General features: G+C 46.6%; 1 protein-coding gene across 1 annotated transcript in view; it reads right to left on the bottom strand.

The window, feature by feature from the left end:
- The window catches only part of polr1a (RNA polymerase I subunit A), a 154,916-nt gene that overhangs the window by 99,221 nt on the left and 34,212 nt on the right, over positions 1–21,483 (bottom strand). The window contains 3 exon segments of the mRNA XM_055649274.1: positions 1,704–1,958; positions 4,488–4,715; positions 21,145–21,267. Of these exon segments, the coding sequence (XP_055505249.1) occupies positions 1,704–1,958; positions 4,488–4,715; positions 21,145–21,267 (606 nt within the window).

Genomic DNA, 21,483 nt, shown 5'->3' with positions numbered 1-21,483 from the left:
AAATCTGAGGAAGGACATTATTGCCATAGAGGGAGTGCAGAGACGGTTCACCAGACTGATTCCTGGGATGTCAGGACTGTCTTATGAAGAAAGACTGGATAGACTTGGTTTATACTCTCTAGAATTTAGAAGATTGAGAGGGGATCTTATAGAAACTTACAAAATTCTTAAGGGGTTGGACAGGGCTAGATGCAGGAAGATTGTTCCCGATGTTGGGGAAGTCCAGGACAAGGGGTCACAGCTTAAGGATAAGGGGGAAATCCTTTAAAACCAAGATGAGGAGAACTTTTTTCACGCAGAGAGTGGTGAATCTCTGGAACTCTCTGCCACAGAGGGTATTTAAGAGGGAGTTAGATGTGGCCCTTGTGGCTAAGGGGATCAGGGGGTATGGAGAGAAGGCAGGTACGGGATACTGAGTTGGATGATCAGCCATGATCATATTGAATGGCGGTGCAGGCTCGAAGGGCCGAATGGCCTACTCCTGCACCTAATTTCTATGTTTCTATGTTTCTATGTAAGCAGCTCCATCTTATACGCCGACTCATTGTTGTCACTGATGAGACCCACCACTCTTGTGTCATCAGCGAACTTGTTGATATAATTATTGCTGAGTCTGGCAGTACAGTCATGAGTAAGCAGACTGAACAGCAGGGGGCTTAGGACACAGCCTTGGGGTGAGCCAGTGCTCACAGCGATGGTTCTTGATGTCCGACAGCCCACCCGGTCTGCTTAAGTACAGTTCACAAGGAATCAAGGCACAGTGGTGCAGGTGGTGGAGATGTTGCTTTACAGAGCTGGAGACCCAAGTTCAATCCCGACCTCAGGTGCTGTCTGTGTAGAGTTTGCATGTTCTCCTTGTGACAGCAGAGGTTTTCTCCCATATCCCAAAGACCGGCGGATTTGTAAGTTAATTGGCCACTGTAAATTGCCCTTGGTGTGTAGGAAAGTGGATGAAAAAGTGGGATAACATAGAACTAGTGTGAACGGGTGATCAAAGGTCAACATGGTGGGTCGAAGGACCTGTTTCCATGCTGTACGAAGTACAAGATGCTGGATTTTGGAGGCATGAAGAAATGGAAAGCTTTGACAAATGTTCAGTCTGCTTACTCATGACTACTGCCAGACTCAGCAATAATCAGCAATCAATGTTGGATGAAAAGATTGCATTCTAACTTGGAGCACAGGGCTGTACTGATCTTAGACAAGGGGAAGCAAGTTAATATCAGTGAAGACACTAAAGGATTTGAAGAGGATAAGAATGATTTCAAAACAAAGGCATTGCGTTCAAGGCAAAGTGCGCACTAAGAAAATCATGGGGAAACACGTAATTTTAGATTACTTTGGAGATTCAGTGCTGAAACAGGCCCTTCGGCCCACCGAGCCCACACCATACATTAGCATCATCCTACGCACTAGGAAGAATTTACAATTTTTTTCTGAATCCAATCAACCTAAAGAATTGTTTGTCTTTGGAATGTGGGAGGAAACCAGAGCACCCAGAGAAATCCCACACGGTCTCACGGTGCAAACGCCATACCAATAGCAACTGTGGTCCAGATTGGATTTGGGTCTCTGGCACTGTAAGGCAGCAACTCTACTGCTGTGCCACTACTGTGCCGCCACTAATCCTTAATCCTAGAGGAAAATAAATGCAGAGAGGAGAATAATGTTCCTAATTTGATGGCTGACAATTAAGTTCTTACCTTGGGAACCAAATACTGTTGGTCAGTGCTGGCAAGCAGGTAGGCCTCTGCTCGCCCCAGTTCATTCTGTGGGAAGTGAGCATTCATCTCGTCGCCGTCAAAGTCAGCGTTGTAGGCTTTGCAGTTGGCATAGTGAAGCCGCAGGACTTTCTCCCCAGGTAGAACCCGCGCCCGGTGGGCCTGGATGGAAGGCCTATGCAGCGTGGGTTGGCGGTTCAGCAGCAGGACATCACCGTTCTTAATGTGCCGACACACCTTTGGAAGATAGTACCGTAACAATTCATTGTTTATATAATCCAATTTACCAAAACCCACAAGACCAGCAGCAGATCCTCTGTCATTCCTGACGTCTCAAATCTGAAGGATCAACATGATCATTTTGGCCTTATCATTCCACAGAGTTCCACCGAACCTCTCTCTGCTTAGAATATGAATGCATCGACTTATTTGAGAGGATGGAGCAGCCCACATATGCCTATTCAAGGTGGGCGATTATCCAAATCTTTACAGATTAAAAATTAGTTTGTATTGTGTCACATATAACGTGGTACCGTACAAAACTTATTGCTGCATGCCAACCAGTCAGCGTAAAGACTATACATTACTACAATTGAGCCATCCATCGTGTACAGATATGTGATAAAGGGAATAACATTTATGTCCAGTAAAGTCCGAATAATTATAGTCAGAGGTTCTCCAATGAGGTATATAGTAGCTCAGGACCACTCACGAGCAGTTGCTACGATGGTTCAGTTGACTGATAACAACTAGGAAGAATCTGGAGGTACACAAAATTGCTGGAGAAAACGTCGCCTATTTTCTTCGCTCCATAGATGCTGCTGCACCCGCTGAGTTTCTCCAGCAATTTTGTGTACCTTCGATCTTCCAGCATCTGCAGTTCCTTCTTGAACACAGAATCTGGAGGTGTTCGTTTTTACACTTCTGTATGTCTTGCGTGGTCGGAGTGGGGAGAAGAGGGAGTGATGTGCACCTCCCCCTACAGTATTCAACTGCTGTGTAATAACCAACAGGAAGTTATTCGGGAAAGGCAGGAAGAAAATAAGTCATTTTTCTGAGAGAGATTGGGGCAGATGGGTATTCTAGATCCTCTCCATCTTGTGCATTCCTAGCTCTAATAAACCTGAGACTGCTCATTCTTTCCCTGTCGCAAACATAACATCCTGTGCAAGAAAGAAAGGCTTTTAACTATGCAGCATCTTTTACAGCACTTTCCAAACGTCTATAGATTAATCGCAGTGAATTGGCAGCAGAGTCACTATTGTAAGCATTGTAAGAAAAGCTGCATTTTTTGTAACAAGACTTTTGAAATGAGATTGTGCATGCTAGGACTTTAATTCTTGGAGTGCAGGAAGCTGAGGAGTGACCTTAGAAACATAGAAAATATGTGTAGGAGTAGGCCATTTAGCCCTTTGAGCCAGCACCGCCATTCAATATGATCAGGCTGATCATCCTAAATCAGTATCGCGTTCCCACTTTCTCCCCATATCCCGTGATTCCGTTGGCCCTTATAGAAGTGTTTAAAATTAGGAATGGAATTGATAGGGTGAATGTACAACGTCTTTTACCCAGAGTCAGGGAATCAAGAAGACATCGGTTCAAGGTTAGAGGGGAAAGATTTAATAGTAACCCAAGGAGCAACTTTTTCCCACCCAGAGTGTGAAGGGGATGAGCTGCCAGAGGAGGTAGTTGAGATAGGTACAATAACATTTAAAACACAGGTCTACGAGTAGGAAAGCTTTAGAGGGATATCGACCAAATGCAGGCAAATAGAACGGGCTGGGGATAAAGGACCTATTTCCTTGCCGTAAGATAGTGAGCAGATCATTTTTTTTCTAAATAGTTAATTGGGTAGATATTGGTCAGGAGTCTGGAATTGCTTACCACGCCTTTCACTACCATCCAGCAGAGGTGGAACGCCGACACTCAGTTAAATATCTCATCGGAAAGTCAGTATCACTGATAGTTCTACATAGGAGCACGAGGATAGAGAAATCCCTGGACGGGTTTAAACCTTGCTTTAATATTGGCTTCACTGAAATTCAGTTCATTGTAAAACAGGGTGTGAAGTGCTACAGTGGTAAAGGTAGTTCTGCTATATGATAGTTGTATTCGCTTTATAGAAAATTGCATTATAAAAACAATTCTGACAATGGAGAAAAGGTTTTGGGGGCAAGAGAGAGTTTCAGACTTGCAATTACAAAGTTAGCTTGGCATATTCAAAAGCAAAGACTTTTTAAATAACTAGAAGTGTATTTTGTTACTGCAGGCTAAAAATATTCAAGGCTACATAGACAGAAAAGAATAACAGATGTTGGAACCTTGAGCAAAACATCAATTGCTGGAGGAATTCAGTAAGTCAGGCAGCATCTATAGAGGGAATGGACAGGCAATGTTTTGGGTCAGGACCTTTCTTCAAAGAGTCAAACAGACTTTGCCAGACCCGTTGACTTCCTTCAGCATTTTGTGTTTGGTCAATTTCCAAAATAACTTTTAAGTAGTTTTCTAGTCCCCGGTGGAAATAGCGTTATAACTAATTTGTTCCGCATGATACAAATGGTGTCCCCTCATTCATCAGCCGCATTATATCCAATTAGTTATGGAAACACACATTGTATCAGAAATCCATGTACTTTCGACACAACCAGATTGCTTCCTGGCCCATTAGTCGATCTTAACACCATTCATTTTTGTCCTGTTGTTATTTTTATGCCAAATGAATAAAATCAACTTGAAAACTTTTCATTTTCAATGACTCCCACTTACAATTTTCATCCCTGAGTTCTGCTCTCCAGTACTGGGAGTCAGTAGTTGTTTGGCGATGGCCTCTCTCTGGCTTGTATTGCTTGCATTGAGAATAGTCCGTGTTCCATCTTCATTGATGACCATGGAAGCCCCTGGATGTATATTCGGCCCATTTACCACTGCCTGCCTCAGCTCCTGCACGTTCCAAGGTGTCACTGGTTGAGGATAAGTCAGTTTTGTAGCAAAGACCTTCAAAAAAATTAAAAGGGCAGAAAAAGTAATTTAGACTCTCGCACCATTATCAACATCCATGGGTAGCACACCCAAACTGAAAAAAAAAGTGTATCATCGTTACATGGAACAATTATAAACAGGGTATTTAAGGCAGATGAGAGGCTTTTAGATAGGCACATTGGTATGTAGGGAATGAATGGTGGGATTAGATAACATGCTGGCAGAAGGAAATAATTTGGCATCATGTTTGGCAGACATTTGTGGGCTGAAGGATCTGTTCCAAAGTTATAGGGGTCCGAATGAACACATTAACTATTTCATGCATATCAATACAAAAGTGTGTGGTTAAGATGTTTGTGAAATATTGCAGCAGGGCTTGATCAAGTGGGCTGAGGAATGGTTGATGGAATTTAATACAGAGAAATGTCAGGTTTTACATTTTGGGACCTGTAACAAGGGCAGGACCTACACATAGGCCTCTGGGGGGGGGTGTTGTAGAGCAGAGGGATCTAGGAATGCAAGTGAATGGTTCCTTGAAAGTCGAGAGTATATTGGCCGACGGCATCACTTCCTGGTTTGGGAGCTGCAAGGCTTATGAGCAAAACCAACTCAACGCGATAGTGAAGACAACCAGCAGGATCATTGGTGCCTCACTCCCTTTCCTGTTGGAGATCTATGAGAAGCGGAGCATCAGCAGAGCCATCTCCATTATTAAGGACCCCTATCATTCATCACACCACATCTTCTCCATTCTGCCATCTGGGAAGAGGTACAGAGCATCAGCTGCAAAACCAGCAGGATGCTACGCAGCTTCTTCCCACAGGCAATAAGACTGGTTAACAGACTGTGTCCCCTCCCCATATATCATACACCAACACATTTAACCTCGCCCATACCATGACAGCAAGGCACCTGTCAAAGCACTGTTCGGTCTGAATGTCTGTTTTTATTTTATTGTAATTTTTAGGCCTATTTTTTTTAGATATGGTAATTTTAATTTTTTAAAGCTCTATGTAATTATTCTGTTTTTATTAACTGCACTGAATGGGAACTGAATGGGAACTTTTCACACAAGTGGGCTGAGGAATGGTTGATGGAAATGGTTGATTGATATACCCACCACCCTTATCACAAAGGGTGATGAGTGTATGGAACAAGCTGCCAAGGAAGGTAGATGAGGCTGGGACTATCCCAACATTTAAGAAACAGTTAGACAGGTACATGGATAGGACATGTATGGAGGGATATGGACCAAACGCAGGCAGGTGGGACAAGTGTAGCTGGGACATGTCGGGCGGTGTGGTCAAGTTGGGTCGAAGGACCTGGTTCCACATTGAACAAAAGATGACTGAACTTCCTTAAACGTCATCATTCCAAATGCTTCCTATAATCGGAAGCATCATAGTGGGAGACTATGAAAAGATTCAGTCGGCTGTCTCCACTGGTAACAAGTACAGGGGCCTCGTGAGACCACACCTGGTGTATTGTGTGCAGTTTTAGTCTCCTAATTTGAGGAAAGACATTCTTGCTATAGTGGGAGTGCAGCGTTGGTTCACCAGGTTAATTCCGGGGATGGCGGGAATGGATCGATTGGGCTTATATTTACTGGAATTTAGGAGGATGAGAGGATATCTTACAGAAACGTAAAATTATTAAGGGGTTGGACAAGCTAGATGCAGGAAAACATTTTCACCTAGGGAATTGTGAATCTGTGCAATTCCCTGCCACAAAAGGCAGTGGAGGCCAATTCACTGGATGTTTTCAACAGAGAGTTAGATAGAGCGCTTAGGGCTAACGGGATCAAGGGATATGGGGAGAAAGCAGGAACGGGGTACTGATTTTGAAAGATCAGCCATAAACATATTGAATGGCAGTGCTGGCTCGAAGGGCCGAATGGCCCACTCCTGCACCTATTTTCTATGTTTCTATGTTGACAAGTTATAGAAGTAGAATTAGGCCAATCGGCCCTTCGAGTCTACACCACCATTTAGTCATGGCTGCCACCTAATGCCATTTTTTTGTCTTCTCCCTGTAACCCTTGACACTCGTTATAAACAAGAATCAAGAAATATATACAGATGGTAGTCAGACAGGGCAGATTTCAAGCAGAAATTAATTCTCCTAACCTCATGGCACAAAATGGCTGCAGAAGCAGCTCCTTGCTGTCCGACAAGGCAGCTACAAGTCCAACAACAAAGATTTCCTCAGCGTCAGACATCCAGAGCCCCTATTGTCAAATATTAGTAAGAATAATCAATGGGATAATCTTCATCCCTGCGCAGGTTACAAATAAATAACGTATTTACTAATGGAATCCAAACAGAATGCTGTCGAACTGTCAATTATGGGGCAGCACAGTGGCGCAACGGCAGTTTCTGCCTTACAGTGCCAGAGACCTGGGTGCGATCTTGACTACGACTGTTGCTGTACGGAGTTTGTACGTTCTCCCCATGACCACGTGGGTTTTCTCTGTTTCCTCCCACACTCCAAAGGCGTATAGGTTTATATGTTAGTTGACTTTGGTAAAAATTGTAACTTGTCCCTAGTGTGTGGGACAGTGTTAGTGTGCGGGGATCGCTGGGATCGTTGGACAGAGTGGACTCGGCAGGCCAAAGGGTCCGTTTCTGTGCTGTATCTCTAAACAAAACAAATCTGAATTGACAAAACATCTGGCTAAATTCTGCAAATTGAATTTAAAATCTGCAATTACTGCACTTTGCTAGGCAGCCAATTTTCACACATCATGGTTCCATAAGCAGGAATGAGATAACACACCAATTACATTTTTGTCGCGTTGGTTCAGGGATAAAGGATTAGAAACTAGAGAACTCACTGCTTTCGACATTACAAAGTACCTAGGAAGCTGACAGGGATTTAGATTGAAAGAAGAAATCGGTCAAACTGACAAGACCTTTGCAAATGTTTGCAAAATACTCTTATCACATAAAACAGTAAAATATAGAAAAAAGGATTTGGATCAGCAACATAGGCAGACAAACTCTGCAACATTTGTTTATTACTGTCCAATGTAAAGAGATCACATAAATAGTACAATCTATGAGTTCCAATGGAAGGAGCATATAACTAAACTTTAACTCTTTCTTCCTCACTGATATTGTTTGACTTGCTGAGTTCTTAGTTTTTCTTTGTACAGTAAATGAATAGGACTGCATCAGTAGCTGACAATATTGGATTTGCCAACACTGACTAGTGGGGTGCTGCAAGGCTCAGTGCAGGGCCCCATTTATTTACAATATATATTAACGATTTAGACGAGGAAATTAAATGTGATATCTCCAAGTTTGACAATAGACAATATGTGCAGTAGGCCATTTGGCCCTTCGAGCCAGCACCGCCATTCAATGTGATCACGGCTGATCATACCCAATCAGTGCCCCGTTCCTGCCCCCCCATATCCCCTGACTCCGTTATTTTTAAGAGCCCTATCTAGCTCTTTCTTGAGAGCATCCAGAGAACCTGCCTCCGCCGCCCTCTGAAGCAGAGAATTCCACAGACTCACCACTCTCTGTGAGAAATAGTGTTTCCTCGTCCCCGTTCTAAATGGCTTACTCCTTATTCTTAAACTGTGGCCCCTGGTTCAGGACTCCCCTAACATCGGGAACATGTTTCCTGCCTCTAATGTGTCCAAGCCCTTAACAATCTTATATTTTTCAATGAGATCCCCTCTCATCCTTCTAAATTCCAGAGTGTACAAGCCCAGCTGCTCCATTCTCTCAGCATATGACAGTCCCGCCATCCCGGGAATTAACCTTGTAAACCTACGCTGCATTTCCACAATAGCAAGAATGTCCTTCCTCAAATTAGGGGACCAAAACTGCACACAATACTCCAGGTGTGGTCTCACTAGGGCTCTGTACAACTGCAGAAGGACCTCTTTGCTCCTATATTCGATTCCTCGTGTTATAAAGGCCAACATGCCATTCGCTTTCTTCACTACCTGCTGTACCTGCATGCTTACTTTCATAGACTGATGTACAAGGACCTCCAGATCCTGTTGCACTTCCCCTTTTCCCAATTTGACGCCATTTAGATAGTAATCTGCCTTCCTGTTTTTGCTACCTAAGTGGATAACCTCACATTTATCCGCATTAAACTTCATCTGCCCACTCCCCCAACCTGTCCAAGTCACCCTACATTCTCATAGCATCCTCCTCACAGTTCACAGTAGAATAGCCGACTCCTGCACCTATTTTCTAGGTTTTGATGTTTCTAAATCATTCCGTTCTCCTTGTCACCAAGACTGCTGCCCACAAGATATTGGTCGCGGACCTCTGTTAAGGAAGGGCTAAGAGTCTCCCAAGCAGTGTGGTGAACTTCTCATGTACTGGAAGCTGTTCATTCCTATTCCTAAATGCAAGTCTAGAAAATGTCAAAGAGCTCCACCTACTGATGTTTCAATGTATTTGTGATATTCAGGTTAAGCCAAAGGTAACGTGATTTTCCCTTCCACTGAACTGTTTATAACACAAAAAGTTTGCAAGCTGACAGTAACAGGGAGGGAATGAGAGAGAGACAGACAGAGGGGACGAGAGACAGGGAGAGAGAGGGGGGGGGGAGAGACAGGGAGAGAGGGGGGGGAGAGGGGGGGGAGAAAGAGAGGGGGGAAGAGAGGGGGGGGGAGAGAGGGGGGGGAAAGAGGGGGGGGGAAGAGAAGGGGGGGGGAAGAGAAGGGGGGGGAAGAGAAGGGGGGGGAGAGAAGAGAGGGGGGGGGGGAGAGGGGGGGGGGGAGAGAGGGGAGAAGAGAGAGGGGGGAAGAGAGAGGGGGGAAGAGAGGGGGGGAAGAGGGGGGGGGAAAGAGGGGGGGGAAGAGAGGGGGGGGGAAGAGAGGGGGGGAGGGGGGGGGGGGGGCAAAGAGAGGGGGGGGGAAGAGAGGGGGGGGAGAGAGAGGGGGGGGGAGAGAGGGGGGGGGAAGAGGGGGGGGGGAAAGAGAGGGGGGGGGAAGAGAGGGGGGGGGGAGAGAGGGAGGTGCAGAGAGGGAGGGGGAAGAGAGGGAGGAGGGGGGAGGGAGGGGCAGAGAGGGAGGAGGCAGAGAGAGACGGGGGGAAGAGAGGGGGGGGGAGAGAGGGGGGGGGAAGAGAGGGGGGGGAAGAGAGGGGGGGGAGAGAGGGGGGGGGAGAAGAGGGGGGGGGAAGAGGGGGGGGGAAGAGAGGGGGGGGGGAAGAGAGGGGGGGGGAAAGAGAGGGGGGGAAGAAGAGGGGGGGGAAAGAGAGGGGGGGGGAAGAGAGGGGGGGGAAGAGAGGGGGGGGGGAAGAGAGGGGGGGGGGAAGAGAGGGGGGGGGAGAGGGGGGGGGGGAAGAGAGAGGGGGGGGGGGGGAGGAGGAGGGGGGGAGAGAGAGGGGGGAGAGAGGGGGGGGGAGGAGAGAGAATAGAGAGAGAGAGGGGGTGAGAGAGGGGGGGAGAGAGAGAAGAGGAGAGAGAGGGGGGAGAGAGAGAGAGAGCGAGAGGGAGAGAGGGGGGGAGAGAGGGGGGGGAGAGAGAGAGGGGGGGAGAGAGAGGGGGGGGGAGAGAGGGGGGAGAGAGGGGGGAGAGAGAGGGGGGGAGAGAGGGGGGGGGGGAGAGAGGGGGGGGAGAGACGGGGGGGGAGAGAGGGGGGGGGAGAAAGGAGGGGGGGGGGTGAGAAGGGGGGGAGAGGTGGAGAGAGGACAGGGAGAGAGACAGAGAATTAGTGGGGAGCACCACTAAATGGGTAATTCGAAGACTGCGGTGGGGGGGGGGGAAGGATTTTATTAAAAATGTGTAAATAAAAAAGCCAAAATTGAATGAGTGGATTTACGAAAGTAAAAGCAAAGTGGCAAATATCTCTGAGTTTTTGCGTGTGGTTTTGTCGGACCAACGAATCAAAGGCTAAAAATCTAATCTGAAAATCTAATCTCACACACACACACACACACACACAGTTTTAAAAGTATATAGATTATATGTAGATGATGTATTATTATACATTACAAAATCTCGTTAGTATACCAAATATATAAATCTAATAGAGGGTTCTTTCTCAAGGAAGGAATAGGGCAAGGAAGATGAAGAGGGGGGGAAAAAGACGAGGGGGGGAAGAGGAGGGGGGGAAAGGAGGGGGGGGGAAGAGAGGGGGGGGGAAAAGCGAGGGGGGGGAAAGAGAGGGGGGAGAGAGTGGGAGGGGGGGGGGGTGGGGGGGGGGGGGAGGGGAATAGAATAAAAGGGAATAAAAGTGAGGCAATAAAACCCCAAGAGTCGACACACCTTTTAAAATTTCCTTTTAGAACTGCTACAGAAAATTTTTAATACCTGGGTATTCAAGTAACCAGAAAATATAATTCTTTATTCAATGCAAATTTCCTGCCTTTAGTTACTAAATTAAACGCTCTGATTCAGTTCTGGAAAAACACTTCCGTTGTCTCTAATAGGCAGAATAAATGCCATAAAAATGATTTTTCTCCCACAAATTCTCTATTTACTTCAATCAATACCGACATATCTACTTACATTTTTTTTTTTCTTTTTAAAACTTGATTCCCAGATTACAAATTTTATTTGGGATTATAAATCACACAGAATTCATAGACAACATTTATGTAAACCCATAGAAAACGGTGGATTGGCGCTTCGCAATTTCTTGTACTATTATTGGGCAGTGAATATTAAAAATGTAATTCACTGGCTGGACAATTCATGTCAACAGGTAAACATAGAAACATAGAAATTAGGTGCAGGAGTAGGCCATTCGGCCCTTCGAGCCTGCACCGCCATTCAATATGATCATGGCTGATCATCCAACTCAGTATCCCGTACCTGCCTTCTCTCCATACCCCCTGATCCCTTTAGCCACAAGGGCCACATCTAACTCCTCTTAAATATAGCCAATGAACTGGCCTCGACTACCCTCTGCGGCAGAGAGTTCCAGACACTCACCACTCTCTGTGTGAAAAAAGTTCTTCTCATCTCGGTTTTAAAGGATTTCCCCCTTATCCTTAAGCTGTGACCCTTTGTCCTGGACTTCCCCAACATCAGGAGCAATCTTCCTGCATCTAGCCTGTCCAACCCCTTAAGAATTTTGTAAGTTTCTATAAGATCCCCTCTCAATCTCCTAAATTCTAGAGAGTATAAACCAAGTCTATCCAGTCTTTCTTCATAAGCCAGTCCTGACATCCCAGGAATCAGTCTGGTGAACCTTCTCTGCAGTCCCTCTATGGCAATAATGTCCTTCCTCAGATTTGGAGACCAAAACTGTACACAATACTCCAGGTGTGGTCTCACCAAGACCCTGTACAACTGCAGTAGAATCTCCCTGCTCCTATACTCAAATCCTTTTGCTATGAAAGCTAACATACCATTCGCTTTCTTCACTGCCTGCTGCACCTGCATGCCTACTTTCAATGACTGGTGTACCATGACACCCAGGTCTCGCTGCATCTCCCCTTTTCCTAGTCGGCCACCATTTAGATAATAGTCTGCTTTCCTGTTTTTGCCACCAAAATGGATAACCTCACATTTATCCACATTATACTGCATCTGCCAAACATTTGCCCACTCACCCAGCCTATCCAAGTCACCTTGCAGTCTGCTAGCATCCTCCTCACAGCTAACACTGCCCCCCAGCTTAGTGTCATCCGCAAACTTGGAGATATTGCCTTCAATCCCCTCATTCCCTTAATTGGTTAGTAATGGAGAGAGATGATTGCTCGCCTTCTAACATAGGCGCGATCCTTCACTCCCCAATAAAGTTGAAGAATACAATATACAAGAAAAACCCGATTATTCATAGCACTTTACGAATTTGGAGACAAGTAAAATTTACTCTTATACTAAGAAATCTATCTCTTCTTTCTCCAATAGCTAATAATCCATCGTTCAAACCATCTATTATAGATAAAACGTTTATTCATTGGGAAAGACTAGGAATTAAAAAGGTTGGAGATTTGTACGAAATGGGAAACCTTTTATCATTTCAGAAATTACAATTAAAATACAGTCTGAAAGGTAACCAATATTTTAGATATCTTCAAATTCGAGTTTATTTGAAAAATATACCCACGAATACCAAACTCTGTTGCCAGATATATTAGATGAAGGTATAAATAGAAACGCAGTCAAATAATTTAATATCATACTTGTACAATATCATTCTAAATATAGAAATTCCATCGTCAGATGTAATTAGAAGAGAGTGGAAACAGGAATTAACCTTAAAAATTTCCAGACAGATGGGAAAAATATCTTTTATATGTACATAATTGTTCGATTAATGTAAGACATATTCTAATCCAATTTAAAATACTACACAGATTATATTACTCAAAAACAAAACTGAACAAAATTTTCCCAAATGTATCTCCCATCTGCGATAAATGTTTGTTTCAAGAAGCAACTATAACACACTCCTTCGCCTCTTGCATAAAGCTCCATAAATTTTGGAAAGAAATCTTTGAAATCTTCTCAAAATTATTAAAAACAAAACTGGACCCCCACACAGAATTGATTATTTTTGGAACAACAGGAGCCTGCTCTGAGCTCCTTGAGTATAGGAGCAGGGAGGTTCTACTGGTGAGACCACACCTGGAGTATTGCGTACAGTTTTGGTCTCCTAATCTGAGGAAGGACATTCTTGCCATAGAGGGAGTACAGAGAAGGTTCACCAGACTGATTCCTGGGATGTCAGGACTTTCATATGAAGAAAGACTGGATAGACTCGGTTTGTACTTTCTAGAATTTAGAAGATTGAGGGGGGATCATATAGAAACTTACAAAATTCTTAAGGGGTTGGACAGGCTAGATGCAGGTAGATTGTTCCCGATATTGGGGAGGTCCAGAACAAGGGGTCACAGTTTAAGGATAATGGGGAAATCTTTTAGGACCGAGATGAGGAAAACATTTTTCGCACAGAGAGTGGTGAATCTCTGGAATTCTCTGCCACAGAAGGTAGTTGAGGCCAGTTCATTGGCTATATTTAAGAGGGAGTTAGATGTGGCCATTGTGGCTAAAGGGATCAGGGGGTATGGAGAGAAGGCAGGTACAGGATACTGAGTTGGATGATCAGCCATGATCATATTGAATGGCGGTGCAGGCTCGAAGGGCCGAATGGCCTACTCCTGCACCTATTTTATATGTTTCTATGAGCTATCAATATTTCAAAGATGTTTCCTCAATTACGGCCTGATAATAATAATAATATATTTTATTGTCATTGCACGTCAGTGCAACGAGATTTAGTTTGCAGCTCCAACCGATGAAAAAAAAAAGTAAAATAAATAAATAAGCTGTGTGTCGTGACCATCCGAGGGAGACAGTCCAGGGGGGGTGGGGGGCACTCAGCAGGGCCGGTTCAGAGCCGCTATAGCTCTGGGAATAAAGCTGTTTCTGAGTCTGGAGGTTCGGGCGTAGAAGGCCTTGTAACGTCTGCCGGAGGGAAGTAGTTCAAACAGTCCGTTACAGGGGTGTGATGAGTCTTTATGGATGCTGACGGCCTTCCTGAGGCACCGTGTGTGGTAGATGCCCTCCAAGGCTGGTAGCTCTGTCCCAATGATCCTCTGCGCTCTGTGGACGACGCGCTGAAGAGCTCTCCTCTCCGCCTCCGTGCAGCTGAGATACCACACAGAGATGCCATACGTTAATATGCTCTCTGTGGTGCAGCGGTAGAACGTTGTCAGCAGCTGTTGGGGCAGACCAGTCTTTTTTAATGTCCTCAGGAAGAACAGTCGTTGCTGTGTCTTCTTGACCAGCGCAGCGGTGTTGGTGGACCATGTGAGGTCCTCTGAAATGTGAGTGCCCAGAAAGTTAAAGCTGGACACTCTCTCCACACTGTCCCCGTAGATGGAGATTGGGGCATATTCTCCATTATGGGACCTCCTGAAGTCAATAATCAGCTCCTTGGTCTTGGAGGTGTTTAGTGACAAGTTGTTACGTGTGCACCAGTCCGCCAGGTTCTGCACCTCCGCCCTGTATTTTATTTCATCGCCGTTGGTGATCAGCCCGATCACCGTTGTGTCATCTGCAAACTTCACGATGGTGTTGGTGTCGAATGCAGGAACACAGTCGTGAGTGAAGAGGGAGTAGAGCATGTGGCTTAGTACACAGTCCTGTGGTGTGCCGGTGCTCAGGGTGATAGTGGAGGACAGGTGTGGGCCCAGTCTCACTGCCTGCGGTCGCTCCGTCAGAAAGTTCAGGATCCAATCGCATATCAGCGAGCTGAGGCCTGGCTGGTGGAGTTTGGTGGTGAGCTTGGTGGGGATGACCGTATTGAATGCAGAGCTATAGTCAATGAAGAGCGCATGCTCACGTACGTGCCCTGTCTGTCCAGGTGAGTCAGGACAGTGTGAAGAGCCAGAGATGGCATCCTCTGTTGATCTATTTGCCGTGTATGCAAATTGATGAGAGTCCAGCGAGGCAGGGATGCTGGATTTGATATGGGAGAGGACCAGCCTTTTGAAGCACTTCATTGGGATTGGAGTTAGGGCAACTGGGCGGTAGTCATTCAGGTTGGTGACTTTGGACTTTTTCGGCACCGGCACTATGGTGGTTGTTTTCAGGCACTTGTGGACCGTTGCCAGAGATAGAGATAGATTGAAGATTCTCGTGAATACCTCCACCAGCTGTACAGCACAGTCCTTTAGTACCCTCCCCTGTACTCCATCCGGGCCTGCAGAGCGCACTGTACCTCCCGAGTGCTCAGTGTTAAGGCCTGTCCCTCCGCCATGGCCGGGGTTATTCCACTCCTGGTGGTGTTGCCAGTTTCGAACCGGGCAAAGAAGGTGTTCAGTTCGTTGGCCAGTGTGATATCACAGTGGGGGCAGTCGGGGCTGCTCTTGTAGTTAGTGATGTCCCTGACACCCTGCCACATGCTTCTGGTGTCCGCGGCATTGAAGTGTTCTTCTACCCTTTGCCTGTGGATGTCTTTGGCCTTGTTTATGCCTTTGTTCAGGTTCGACCTGGCCGCACTGTAGGCAGAAGTGTCCCTGGATTTAAAGGCATTGTTGCGTGCCCTTAGCAGATCCTGAACCTCCTTGTTCACGCTGGGTTTTCCGGTTTGGGAACATCTTTATTTGCTTGTCCACTGTGACAATCTCCACACAGCAGTTGATGTAGGAGAGCACAGTGGATGTGTACTCCTCCAAGTCTACCTCTGTACCACTGGTTGCCTGTTGTTCAAACAGGTCCCAGTCGGTGCGATCAAAGCAGTCCTGGAGTTGTAGGGTGGCGTCCTCGGGCCATATTTTGACCGTCCTTATTGCAGGTTTGGTCTTGCGGATGAGGGGTTTGTATGATGGCAGTAGAAACAGTGAGAGGTGATCGGATTGCCCCAGGGATGGGCAGGGGAGAGCTCTGTAAGCGTCTTTGGTGTTGGTGTACACTTTATCCAGTGTGTTTGAGCCCCTGGTAGGGCACTGCACATGCTGGTGGAATTTGCGGAGTGCAGCTCGTAGGTCGACCTGGTTAAAGTCCCCTGCAACAATGAAGGCACCGTCGGGGTGAGCATCCTGCTGCTTACTGATGGCCGAGTGCAGCTGTGCTAGTGCTAGGTTAGCATTAGCCTGTGGTGGGATGTATATGGCCATGATGATAACCACAGTAAACTCCCGAGGCAAGTAAAACGGCCTACATTTAAGCAGTAGGTATTCCAGGTCTGGGGAACAGTAGCTTTCTATTGCAGTGTGGTTGGTACACCAGTCATTGTTGATGTAGATGCAGAGCCCGCCACCCTTGCTCTTACCGGAGTCAAGTATAGTATGGCGCAACACAACTTCGGAATTAAACCGATTTACGGACCAGGGGATGGGTGTGGTGAGAATGAAGCAGGTACTACTGTACACTGCTTCTAATAAAAATATTAATAAATTAAAAATAATAAATGGATAATTAGGGAAGAGCACCACTAAATGGGTAATTAGGTGAGCACCAGTAAATGGGTAATTAGGGGAGAGCACTAAATGTGAATTAGGGTAGGGCACCACTAAATGTGAATTAGGGTAGGGCACCACTAAATGTGAATTAGGGTAGGGCACCACTAAATGGGAATTAGGGTAGGGCACCACTAAATGGGAATTAGGGTAGGGCACCACTAAATGGGAATTAGGGTAGGGCACCACTAAATGGGAATTAGCTGAAGGCTCTGGTATCAGAACTGACAGATGCCCAGGGCAATGCAGAGAGGGAGGCTCAGAAGTTCAAGGATGAGGCAAAACAGATCGGCTTGAGGCTTCATGAAACTGAGCAGAGCACCAGGGAAAAGAACAGCATTGTGGAGAGACTGGAGCACAAGTGGAAGCAGAGCAAGCAGGAGGTGAGCGAGTACCTAGCTGTTCAAATTCCTTTCGCACAAGTTCACAAATTATAGGAGTAGAATTCGGCCCATCGAGTCTACTCCACCATTCAATCATGGCTGATCTTTGCTTCCTAATCCAATTTGTTTGCTTTCTCCTCGATACCCTTTTACTTATTCAAATCACTATGGTGGTGGTTGTGTGTCTCTGCCTTTAAAATTCTCTCACTAACTCTAGCTCTCCACTTTTTTGTTAACCCAAAATGGGGTACAAAATGAGTTCCACAGAAAATATTACACAAAAAAGCTGGAGAAAACTCAGCGGGTGCAGCAGCATCTATGGAGCGAAGGAAAGGGTAGGCAAAATGTTTCGGGCCGAAACCCTTCTTCAGACTGATCGGGGGCGGGGGTGGGGTGGGTGGGGCAAGAAAGGGGAAAAGGAGGAGTAGCCAGAAGGCTGGGGATGGCTGGGGGGAATTAGGAACGGACTGGTATCGGAACTGACAGCAATGCAGAGGGGAGGCTCAGAGGTTCAAGGATGAGGCAGACAGCGGCTTGGACTAACATGAAATTGGCAGAATTCGATGTTCATGCCCCCGGGGTGCAGACTCCCCAAACGGAATATGAGGTGCTGTTCCTCCAATTTCCGGTGCTGCTCGCTGTGGCCATGGAGGAGACCCAGGACAGAGAGGTCGGAGGCGGAGTGGGAGGGGGAGTTGAAGTGCTGAGCCACCGGGAGGTCAGCTTGGTTATTGCGGACCGAGCGGAGGTGTTCGGCGAAACGATCGCCCAACCTCCGCTTGGTCTCACCGATATAGATCTGCTGACATCTAGAGCAGCGGACGCAATAGATGAGGTTCCACAGATTAACTTCCTTCTGACTAAAAAATATTCTTCCTCTGGTCCTAGACTCCCACCAGTGGAAACATCCTTTCCACATCCACTCTCTCTATGCTTTTCACTATTCTGTAACTTTCAATGAGGTCCTCCCTCAACCTTTTAAACCAGTGGTCGGCAACATATGGCCCCTGGGCCGAATGCGGCCCGTAACCCGAAATCATATGGCCCGCAGGTGTATTTTTTTTTCCCGTAATTACCCGGCCCACAGACTTCATTCAACTCTGGTACCTCCCGGGCCCGAGGCCGCAGCGCCCAGGCGCGGTGACGCGAGGATGTAGGCCTGCACAGGCGGCCACAATGCCAGAGCTGCCGAGCAGGGCCGAGCACAGAGCTCTGGCTGTACATCATCCGGCGGCACTGCCGCGCACCTTCTGTGTGTGGGCTTCACTGTCGGGATCGGGGTTGTCAATAAGCCGGGGATGAGTGAGTGTGAGTATTTGAGCCACTGCCTTCAGGACAGAGCCAACGCAATGGTTCATAGTTGCGCCATGTTCGTGAGCGCCCGTAACTAGGGGCCAGTGTTCCGGGTAGCGTCCTCGAAGGGGCGCGATCCACGTGTACACGTGATAGATGTGGCCCGCCATCCGCTCACAGACATGCATCCTGGCCCCTATGAACCAGGTTGCCGACCCCCGTTCTAAACACTAGCAGGTAGAGGCCCGGTGCTGTCAAAAGCTATAACCCACTCATTCCTGGATTCATTCTTGTAAACCTCCTCTGGACCCTCTCCAGAGCCAGCATATTCTTCCTCGGAGATGGGGCCCCAAACTTGCTCACAGTAAATTCAGTCCCAGTAACAGAATCTCTTTCCTGGTTCTACCTATATCATTGGTACCCACATGGACCACGACAACCAGATCTTTTCCCTCCCACTCCAAGTTTCTCTGCAGGTCAGATGAGATGTCCCAAACCCAGGCACCAGGCAGGCAACACAGCCTTCGGGACTCTCGATCGAGAGCAATGTCAATGGGTCTAACTATACGATCCACAATGACAATTATGTTTTTCTTTCCTGTTCCCTCTCGAATGGCTGATACACGGTGCCCTGGTCAAGTTGCTCATCCTTCCTTTAGTCTTCTAACTCTGTACCACTGCCTGCCTCACTGGCAGTCACACCATCTACGCCACCACAGGCCATGTTGGAAGCAGTTACTCCAGCAAGGGTAACTGCCTCCAGAAACAAAGCGTTCAGGTAATTCTCCCCGTCTCTGATGTGCCTCAGCGTTTGAAGCTCAGACTCCAGGTGGTCCACTTTTAGTCTTCGTTTTTCAATTAACCAGGTCACCAGGATTCACCAAGGGGGTCCACCAGCTCCCACATCATGCAGCTGCAGCACATTGCGTGGTCCTGTTTGTCTCCTTTGGGTATCTATCAAATCTTCGGAAACTTCCTACTTGCTGTTGTTCTGGGACTGGCTGGTCCACTCCTCTCTCCTCAGCCTTACTCTCCGAAGCCTCTCGATCCAAAGCCTCAAGATGCACATTTCCTCCATATGGCCGCTCCCAAACAGTCGCTCCGCTAGTCTGGCTTCATTTTTATTTGCTGCAAACTATCTCCAGCTAAGACTATCGGACGCCTGCTTCACTCTAATGTCCCGCCTCCTCCATTAGCTCTCTGATACTGTAACTCTAACTTCTTCCCGCCGATTTTTAAAATCCTTTGTCTTTTAAAGAGCAGATTCTTAAGGGCCTGTCCCACTTGGCCGTCATTTACGCGACAGGCCGGTAGTGACTGACACACGACAGTCGTGAGTTGGTCGTGCGTATCATCACCCGTCATCATGCGCCTTCAAATATTTTATCTGCTCTGCAAGTAGAATTAGTCAGCGTATTGACATCATTTGTTAAGTGAAAGATTGATAAAATTATTGTTTGCTGGAAAAATTAATTTACTTTTAAACTTTCTGAAATACTCCCAACAAACACAAAATTGTATTCCATTATAGCAGTTTGAGGGTTTGAACCCAGCTTAAGAATTAGTTTGCACATTTTTTTTTAAATGGTGTTAGTAAAATTGTTGGTGGTTATTTAAAAAAAAAACCTAATTTGGTTACTAGTGTTCGTTTAGGATATAAAATCTGCAATCCTTACCTGGATGTTAACTTTTGAAACATCCTTAACTAAGGACGTTTCAAAAAAAAACGTATTAGGGTGTTTCTCTGAAGGCATTAATCTGAAAGCATTGATGCTTACGGCGTAATTATTTTCTCATTGTGGCCGGCTTCATATGGGCTGCTGGCGACGGCGCATGGTTACGCACGGTGACGTAATCATGCGTCACCACGCACTACACGAACGAGGTCAGGATGTCAGCGTGCGACCACAGTACGTCCGCGTGTGTAAGCGATACGCCTGGAGCGCCGCGCGATACCGCGTGCAAGTCCATACTCCTCCACGCCTCTCCGCCCGTCCCGCGCTACCCACACGCTACCCCTGCGTCACAACGCGGCGATCACATTTTTGGAGGTCGCATAAATGGAGGGCAAATGACGGCCAAGTGGGACAGGCCCTTAACTGGTAGCAACGTTCCTCTTCTCCCTTCGACTTCAGTTTTGCAGCAGAAACAACACCAACAATTGTCTGGCTTCCCATTTCTTTACTGCAAACTATCTCCAGTGACAGAGAGATGGTGTCTGACAGTGAGAGAGATGATGATCTTAGACAGTGAGAGCCAGAGATAAGAAATGGCCCGTCTAAGGGGATCAGGGGTGAGTAACAAATTTTGGTACGGGATACTGAGTTGGATGACCATCCAAAATTAAGGTGAACTCTACCCTAGTGGAAAGAGTTTCTACAGACAGTGAGAGCCAGAGATAAAGAAATGGCACGTCAGTGAGTAACAAATTTTGCACCATCCAAACTAAGGTGAACTCCAACGAGAGAGAGTGAGAGAGAGAGACAGACAGACAGACAGAGGCAGATGCGAGAGCATCGGAGGGAGAACATGTACACTCCATGCAGACAGCACCTGCAGACAGGACCAAACCTAGGTCCCTGGCGCTGTAAGACAGCAACACTATGGCTGCATCACTGTGCTGCCCTAGAGATGGAGATTGGTGGACACAGGGGAGGGAGGGAGATGAAGTGCGTCAGTGCCAGAGGTCTAAATTCACCACAAAGGAGATTTAACCATATAACATATAACCATATAACAATTACAGCACGGAAACAGGCCATCTCGCCCTACAAGTCCGTGCCGAACAATTATTTTCCCTTAGTCCCACCTGCCTGCACTCATACCATAACATTTACAAGCAGTGCCTGCCTACCAGGACATATGTAAATACATTACCATGGGGATACCGATCTCATTGGTGTTGATGTACATGTCGGGGCAGATGACAGACCGGGCAGCGTAATCCACACGTTTCCCCATCATGTGCTTGCGGAAGAGCCCATCCTTCTTTTCCAAGATCTGTATTTATGAAAAGTGTGATGATTATTGGAGACACTAAATCTCATATCATGCTTTTCCACCAACACAAAGATGTTGAAAGATCAAATTCCCCAGTACACTTGTCCATTATGAAGGAGAAGCAATGCAAAACACAGCCAACACTATCAGAAAATGGGAAAGGTACCTGGCTTGAATCTGAATCTAGTTTTATTTGGCACTAACACATCAAATGCT

This window comes from Leucoraja erinacea, chromosome 1 (assembly GCF_028641065.1).
Source record: "Leucoraja erinacea ecotype New England chromosome 1, Leri_hhj_1, whole genome shotgun sequence".
NCBI lineage: Eukaryota > Metazoa > Chordata > Chondrichthyes > Rajiformes > Rajidae > Leucoraja > Leucoraja erinaceus.
This window is presented reverse-complemented; position numbering and strand designations above follow the sequence as displayed.